Below are 8607 nucleotides of genomic sequence, written 5' to 3' on the forward strand. Positions count from 1 at the left end.
GTTATTGCTACTATTAATTATCTTTATAATTAATAAATAAAAAATATTTAAAAATAACACCTATTAATTTGAGATTATAATTAACAAATAAAAATGATGTTAAAATATTGCATTCTCAGTTATGGGTTTGAGGTTTGGTAATTTATAACTTTATTTAAGCTTTGGTGTGGTAGTTTAAATTTTGTTTTATGTAAAATTTAGAATTGAGTTTAGGCTTTGGTGTGGTAGTTTAAACTTTGTTTTATGTAAAATTTAGAATTGAGTTTAGGCTAAAATTATGCTGTAACACAACTGCTATTTACATTAGGATTTGTTGATTGAATAATCGCTATTGGTGTTAACAGTTATTTGAAACAACTGCAATTTCTATTAGCGGTCAAGTAAAAATGTGATATTAACCATCTAGGTGGTGGTCCAGTGGTAAAAGCCTGGGATCAAGAGGTTTGCTCCCTCTGTGGTTTCAGGTTCGAACCCTGGGTTGCTCATATGATGACCACTAGAGGCTTACATGGTCGTTAACTTCAGGGCCCGTGGGATTAGTCGAGGTGCGCGCAAGCTGGCCAGGACATCCATGTTAAACTAAAAAAAAAAAAAAAGTGATATTTCCCTAGTATTTTTCCTATCTTGTGCTGTATCATCAATCTTTTACCAAATTGTGATAGTTTTGGTAAAAGACCGATGTAATTCCTGTTGTTTTGCACAAACAAGTTGACATCCCATAAAAAACAGAAGGCAGCTCATAAAAAAACAAGTAGCAAACTAGATATAACCCGGATGTCCTGGAAGATTGCCAAGCCAAGCTTAATCATGGATAGTCTGTGTCTCATGGAATCAGTGAAGTTTCTTCTCTGGATTACTTTTATTATCCGAGCCTGCTCATTTAACAACATGTTTTAGCACAGCAGAAAATGAAACAAAACATTTGTTTACAAAAACTCCACAGGACACCAAAACCTACCTATCTATAGCATCATTACGCATCGCTGATGAATTCTTGCCATCTCCATCTTCTTCAAGAACTTGGAAGGAACTGCAGGCCAGATTTGGACACTCCTTTTGTTGTTTTCCCATATTCTATATCGACAAAGCTAAACCTCTGTGAAAGTGAAACCTATCGAATGGAGAATCACTATGGAAACTTAATGAGATTTTAGCTCTCACATCTTCTTTTCTACTTAAATCGGAAGGACTAGATTTTTCATTTCTTAAGCATTGTCCTCGCACAAGTTCAAGAAACCAAGAAAGGGTTGAGAACTGCTCCATTAAAGAATATCATTCCTGACTTCTTCTCCTTGATCATGAACATGAGATGATGTTCCGCCACATATAAGGGAATTTAAGGATGCATACTGAATAACTTTCATCATCTAATCAATCCACGCTTATCTCTACTTTTGCCATTGTTTTCAAAACCTCTATCCGTAGCATCATTATGCATCTGTGATGAATCTTCAGCCTTCACATCTCCTTCTGTATCGTGCAAGGAACAGAAGGCCAGAGTTGGACTCTGCCATCTTGATTTTGTTGCGACATGTAACATTCAGTACTAGTGATAATGCTGTTCAGGTATTGAAGTTGCAATTGTACAGATCTGGACATTTGATTTGAACTGGTAAACCATCATACATAATCAATCACAGGAAGCTCAATTCTAATTCCTAACTAGCTAGCGAGTACTTTTGCGATTATGATCTAATTAAGTATTGTCCAGCATAAAAGGGACAAAATTGTTACATGCAAGATACATTTTGAAGGTGGTTGTAACATTAATCAGTGCTATTGACCAACGAAGGCCTTTCCAGGCATTTTGCGTAACAGCAGTGATGAAGATTGCGCATTATGCGATACTAATGCATAGAAAAAGGCATGCAGTAAGATGTGATACTGAAATTTAGAAAGAACACATGCAGCATTCAATTACCAATGCAGTCAGGACATTATGAGAGGGTTGAGCACTGCTCCAGCGAAGAACACAGTTCTAGCAGCCGCTTCCCTTATCATGAACATAAAAAGATGGTCAGCTACAAAACTAGGAGCTGGATATGGAGCACAAGTCTTTCTCTTTGTAGCAGCAGCACTAACAGACTGTAACAGTAGCTTCGATCCCTTCCTCATCAACTTCAATACATGATTTCTGGAAGACTTTTGAAAGATAGAGCTTTCATTGTTGGAAGAATGCACCATCTCTCTGAGCTCCCCAGGGTAGAAGGGTCGCTGAAGTCCCATTTCTTTTATGGTTTCTGAGGCTTCAAAATCAAAAGAAAATTTGAATCTTGGGATCCAAAAATCAGAAATCATTTCTCACCACAGATTGAATTGCTTGTTGAAGAAGCCAGGTTTAGAATTGAGAATTTTGATTAGATTCGGCAAGCCATCTTTCTCGTCAGGGAGAAAGAAAAACATCGAGAAGTTCCTGGTACCTTGTACACTCGGTAGGAAAGTTGAAGTACCTTATAACCATCAAAGGTTCGGTAAAGATATTGCTCATATTCCTTTCCTGTCATGAAGAGGACTGTGTGCCTGTGAAGCAAGTGCAATTCATGATGTCCCGTCTTTGATGGATCAAACTATTGATTACATGCTCCTTTAAAGCACAGCGCATTTTCAAGGATGAGTGCTCTATTGCATTCTACAGATCCTGACGGGAGGATTTCCTTTATTAGTCCTCTTGTTGCCCTTTCAGCCCATGAATTCACTTCTCCTCTTCCTCAATCAGCCTTCAGAGGAAAGCATAATAGATTAATAGTAGATCACTATATATGGCCGATCTTCTTGTTTTAACATATCAATTGTTTTTAATCTTATTTTTAAGAAGATACTATTATTCATTTGATACGTGGCCAACTAATCTCTGGATAGAAAAAACTACAATTATTTCAGAATGTCATAAAACATGAACATTCAAGACAATCTAAGAAACATTACCTTGTTTGTAAAGTCAGCCTTTTCAGTTCTTGCTTCGTAAATATCTCTTGCAACCTCTTCAAAAAAAGGCTTCAGTCCGAAACACTGTTCGACCTAGATGCCATTAATGAACAACAAGGTTGGAGAAGCTGTGGTATATTTGTTACCAGGTACACTGATAAGAGTAACATAAATCACCTCCCTCGGCGTGTGACACATGATTAAAATAATAAATTGTGAAGTCAATGGATTGATTTCGGCAATACTCTTCGATCCCAGAAAGGAAAGAAGTTGTTCTAAAGCCTGCTGTTGATCCTACAGCAACGAGGCTCAACATCACATGGAGTTACAGAGGAGAGGATACGAAATCGGATCCCTTTTCAGCTTGTTTTAGCATGACTTGATTTGTCTTTAACAGACAGAAATCTGTGTGGAAATGGGCAGTGTTTGTCTGTTGCAACTCCATTAAAATTCTTGACTCTAGATCTCTTACAACACAATCAACTTGGCGTGGTTCGTATTGGAAATTAAAATTCGTATTTCAATTATTATTTTTTACCACCCATTGTTATTTGGATTTAGTTGTGTGAATCATTATGCATCTTTAATGAATATTTAGCTCCCACATTATCTTCTGTAACTCAAGAAGGAAGAGCTTTTCAGTGTTGATCACAGCTCCAATAAAGAATTTTATTCCTGATCTCCTCTTTGATCATGAACTTGAGAGGGCAATCCCAGTTCTAGTAATAGATCAGAAAAGAATCTCCTAATCATCATTAATCTCCCAGTAGTCCTAAGGAATCTAAAAATAACCTAAAAGGATGCATTCATCATCGTCTTGTAATTTCTCAGCTCATGAGCACATCTTTGAATACCACAAGCACTGAAGTATTAGCTTCTATTAAGAAAAGAGAATTTGTACAATACCCCCTTCAATTGAAAGTAACTCAAACACATGCAACCTAATAAATTTTATCTCTTTCATCATGACAATAATCACGATACCAAGGATTGTTATGCCCTAAAAAAGAGATAGAAAATATAATTGTCAAGGTTACCTTCAATAGTTAATTTATAAAAAAGGAAATAACTTGAACAAAAAGAAAAAGAGGTTAATACATCCTATAATATGGTGCCCAGGATTAGATAATTTTCTGGAATTGTACCTCCATTTATGTAAGGAATTTTTAATTAAAAAGAAATATTGTCTCTCTAATTAATATCCATATGTTTTTCTTTATAAATATTACCCATCTTCATGTCTCTATACTATACAAACTACAAAGTCTCCAAATGATTTTTGGTTAGAGCATAAACCACTTATTCGGTTAAAAACATCCTATTCGAGAACATACAATTATTTACTCCCACAAAATATGATCTATATTTGGATATAGGATGACCTGACCTGATTTTTAGACATTTCCTATAAAAAAATTGATCCCCAGGAAGAATCTTCATATCTTTATACGAAATCTTCTTCTCTCTATATAAAGATCTCCCTGAACATTTATCATGACAATTTCTTCATGAATTCTCTTTTTCTACCTAGTATAAAATGTTTATAATTCTCTCTCTAGACTGAGTATAACACTCAACCCCAATACAGTGCAGACACTAAAGGGCAACCTAGGAGAACCTCCATTAGTGTTAGCATAACACTTGACAAAACATGTCTTTTGCCCGAGCATAAAGTGTTCTAATAGGTTTCTCTACTTGGGTACAGTCTCCATTAACTCTAATATCAAAATTAGCAGTTGCCATTGCACCTCCAAGCTTATAAACTTTTTGAGTAACCATAAAGTCTCTGTGAATATTCTCCATGTTTTCTCTAACATCTCCGCCTGATTTTTCATTTGAGCATGAGCAACCTCATCGTATCATACTCTTTGTTTGGACACACCTTAGGCAACCTCTTAAAAAAAAGCAACTTGAGAACTAAAATTACTAGTGCTCTTCAAGCTTGATGAGGAAAAATTAAATGTTTAAAATTACATGTAGTTTCAAAGACTAGAGAGGGCAACTGTTGTGGCAAAAAGAAGTAAGAGAATGAGGCATCAGAGTTGCTATCCTATCATCTAGTCAGATCAAACAACTGTTGGGCAGCCAATTGCTAAGGCCGAACAACTCTATTTGACCAAGGCTGTTTGGGCCATGATCCGATAGCCGAGGCCTAACAACATTTGTTCGGTCAAAACCACTTGACCAATCAACTATTTAGGGTCTAGTCCACTGAATAGTTGCCCATCTGGGTAACCAAGCGACTTGTTAGGCTAAAAGCCCAATTGAATGGAGATTCTTGGGTTAAATGCCAAGCTAAAAAAAGAAAAAGTTAGCTCACTAATCAATGTTCATGCCACAACCCTTTAAAATGTTAGAACGACATCACCTAATGCTGTCTAAATCACTCATCTTAGAAGTCATCAATGTGGTGTCTATGGACTACCTTGTTTCATAAGTCATCACGTATTGTTAGCTAGTTGTGTAGTCGCACGTTATTGCCACATAAACAATTCATTTCAAACTTAATTTGATCAATCCAAACTCTATTAGCAAAGGACAAGATTGAACCGGTTGATCTGGCACGTTTGCTTCTAGTTTTCTCTGGAAATACAAAAAAACGTTGGCTAGTTAATAAAGTACTTTCATTTCAATATTGAAAGTTAAAGATACAGGTTAGCTGCTACATAAAATCTTTACCTTCCCAGTGAGGTTGTAATCTGTGATGAAAACTGATTGACTTCCTCGACACTTTCTGATCCGAGAAAAGAAAGAAGCTGCTCTAGAGTCTTCCTTGCTGATAGAACAGCAAGAAGGCTCAACATCACATGGAGTGACAATGTTGAGGACACAAAGTTGGAACCTTTTTCAATCTGTTCTAGCAGGACTATGTTTGTCAGTAGCAGACTGAAGTCTGTGTTGATACTGGTACTGGTGTTTTTCCTTGGAGATCCCATTACAGCTCCTTAATTATGTTTCTTATGTTTAACTTGGTGAAGTTTGTTATACAGGGTACCGCTGCAGGAAGAAGCAGAATATGGATGCTCTTATATACATACAGAGAACCGAAAAACCCTAAGATAACAAAACTAAATAGGAAAGAGAACAGGTATTTGGATTTGAACTTGGAAGCTCAAGAAGGTGGCCTGCTATAATCAATCTGGAGAGATGGACTTAGTCTCGGTGCGTGGAAGTTGGCCTAAGGATAACAGCAACCGAGAAAACTGCATTTCCTATCACATCTTCACTGTGCAGACTGGCCAAGACTGAGAAACTAATATTTGAGAGGTCAATCAATCAGTTCCGTACTGAGGCATGATTGAGTCGATTACCATTCTTTCAATCAAATCTAACCTCGAAAACAAACCTGCACATGCAAGTATGGCAGACGAAGAATGTCCTGTGCCAAAAACTAGAGGTCCCAGTATTAACTTCTTGAGACTACTACATACGTATGTAGTTTTGGATGATTGCATAAAGTATTCCAAGAGTAAAAATAAAACCAATCCGCAGAGCTGAAAGAAATTTTACAGAAACTACGATTTCGACTTATGAATGACCAACCAAGGCATGACAGGGAAGGGGAAGCAGAGTATTTGTGCTTGTACAACTGCCTTACCTAGTTGATAGCCAAAGAAGGGGGATAAAGAGGCAGGAAAAGTTTTTGCGTTGGCAAGTTGAATTTTTAACCCTGAAGAGAAACATATATGACTTAGATGATGAAACAGCACTTTTTACATCAGTAAATGTGATAGGTCACAAGTTTTAGTGGAGAACTCTTATTGATAACCACTTTAACCACTGTTTTGGCATATTACAATATGTAAGAAGGTGAAATCAAGTAGACATTGGCAGCATCATACGAGCAAACTACAGAAATTTTATTTCTTAATTGTCAAATGAAAAACCGTGACCATCAGATTATGTTTCAAGACATGGATAGTGGGTTAAGCACAGCTCCAGTGAAGAACACAGTTCTAGCAGCTTCTTCCCTTATCATGAACATGAAAGTTCTACTTTCCACAGATTGAATTGCTGATTAAAGAATCCAGGTTTAGAATTAATCATTTTGACCAGATTTGACAAGCCATCTTTCTTATCTGGAAGAAAGAAATACATAGAAAAGTGCCAGGTGTCTAGACCAGTTTGGTAGGGCAGTTTAAGCACTTTGTAAGCTTCAAAGGATCAATCCTCTCGTCTTTCTTTCAGCCCACAAACTCACCTCCTTCTCTTGCTTCATCAGGCTTGAGGGACAAACATAACATATATTTATTGTTAGACCAAGCATTTTAGGCTCATTTTTTGCCATATATGGTTTACATAAAAAAAGAAAGAAAAAGAAAAGGCACCTTTTTTAGAAAGTCAACTTCAGCTTCAGCATTGTAGACCTCTCTTACAATCCCTTCAAAAGAAGGATTCAAGCTGTAACATTGATCGACCCTAACACCACTAATGAACAACAATGTTGGATCTGATGTTCTGGCACGTTTCTTTCCAGTTTTTTCTGCAAATTAATTAGCGTTAGCTAAATACCTATGAAGATAGAGTACTTTCGAATGTAAAAAACAACAGCGCCTAGCTACTTTGCTAATTACCTTCCTCGGCAGGCAGCGTAATCCTGGCAATAAATGATGCCAACTGATTGAGTTCCCAAATACTGTGTCCCCAGAAAAGAAAGAAGCTGCTCTAAAGTCTTGCCTGTTGATCCTGCAACGACAAGGCTCGAAGTCAAATGGAATGACAAAGGAGATGACACAAAACTTGACCCTTTTTCAATCTCTTTCAGCAAGAGTTGGTTTGTCATTAGCAGACTAGAGTCTGTGTTGAAAGAGGTGCTGTTTGTGTGCGGGACTTCCTTTGCAGCTTCTTGAGCCGTTGATCATATACAACATGTATGATTTAGTCAAGTTTATATAGGGGCTCAAAGTCAAAAGACCACAAGTTCTATGTATGAAATTAAACATTGACTTAAGGCACTTAACTTGAATAAATATATTTTAAGCCTTGGATCAACGAATAAAAAAACTGGTTGAATTGGCATCTTGAACTTTCATCTTTCTATAGCTCGGTTAGAGCCTTCCAAGCGGACCACTAGTACTGATTTTCAGTATAAATTAAAAAAAAAAAACAGAGAAAGGAGTGAAAGATTCAGTTTTATCACTATAAAGCTCATTATTTTAGCAATTTTTAGAGTTCCCAAGATCAACAAATTAAGCTCATTGTCTTTTCCAAGAGAGAAAATGGAGTCTCTTACCATGCGATCACAAGGGACTCCATTTTCTTTGTTGGATAAAACTTTGTACTCTCCCATCAAAAAACTCGGCTGAATTTCATAAAATGAAAAAAAAGGAGTTTGTGATTCATTTTTTTTGCAGATTTTATTTCTGTTAATGTTTTCCTCTTGAGAACTCTTTCAGGAAAAAATAAAACAAATCTCATGGGATAGGGCTGAAAGAAATTCCGGAGAAACTATGCCTTTGGGCTTTGGCTAAGAGATAGACCAAATATGTGGCAGAGGAGAGAATTCAGAGTGTATGGACTTGTGTAAAACTAGCTTAACCTTTGACTTGGTTTCACAGCCAATAGGCCATTTGAGTTAGCTGTTAAACATCTCTAGTGTTGTTATCCTGAAACATTATGTTTTAGGTCCTGCTACATTATCCAGGTTATAAGGATGAAATTTTTCTCCTTCAACACCTATGA

At 36.7% G+C, this 8607-nt stretch overlaps 1 protein-coding gene and 1 long non-coding RNA gene across 2 annotated transcripts; both read right to left on the reverse strand.

Annotated features, from left to right (window-relative positions):
• Positions 1-1929: 1929 nt before the first annotated feature.
• On the reverse strand, positions 1930-5861 carry LOC112327328 (serpin-ZX). Its single transcript, XM_024600113.2, has 2 exons — positions 5605-5861; positions 1930-2272 (listed from the first exon to the last, which is right to left on the reverse strand). The coding sequence occupies exons 1-2, from the start codon at positions 5859-5861 to the stop codon at positions 1930-1932; spliced, it is 600 nt and encodes a 199-aa protein (XP_024455881.2).
• A 789-nt stretch (positions 5862-6650) lies between these two features.
• Positions 6651-7879, reverse strand: LOC18097679 (uncharacterized). The gene is made up of 3 exons (XR_002981184.2): positions 7500-7879; positions 7254-7408; positions 6651-7148 (listed from the first exon to the last, which is right to left on the reverse strand). It is a non-coding gene; the product is annotated as an uncharacterized LOC18097679 (long non-coding RNA).
• Positions 7880-8607: the final 728 nt, after the last annotated feature.

Source organism: Populus trichocarpa, chromosome 4 (assembly GCF_000002775.5).
Source record: "Populus trichocarpa isolate Nisqually-1 chromosome 4, P.trichocarpa_v4.1, whole genome shotgun sequence".
Classification (NCBI taxonomy): Eukaryota; Viridiplantae; Streptophyta; class Magnoliopsida; order Malpighiales; family Salicaceae; genus Populus; species Populus trichocarpa.

Bases quoted from the DNA above. Each gene is read 5' to 3' on its own strand.
- LOC112327328 (XM_024600113.2), bottom strand. From the start codon at position 5,861: ATGGGATCTCCAAGGAAAAACACCAGTACCAGTATCAACACAGACTTC. The intron at 2,273-5,604 runs GTAAAGATTTTA...TTGGATCCCAAG, and splicing joins ATTACAACCTCACTGGGAAG to ATTCAAATTTTCTTTTGATT.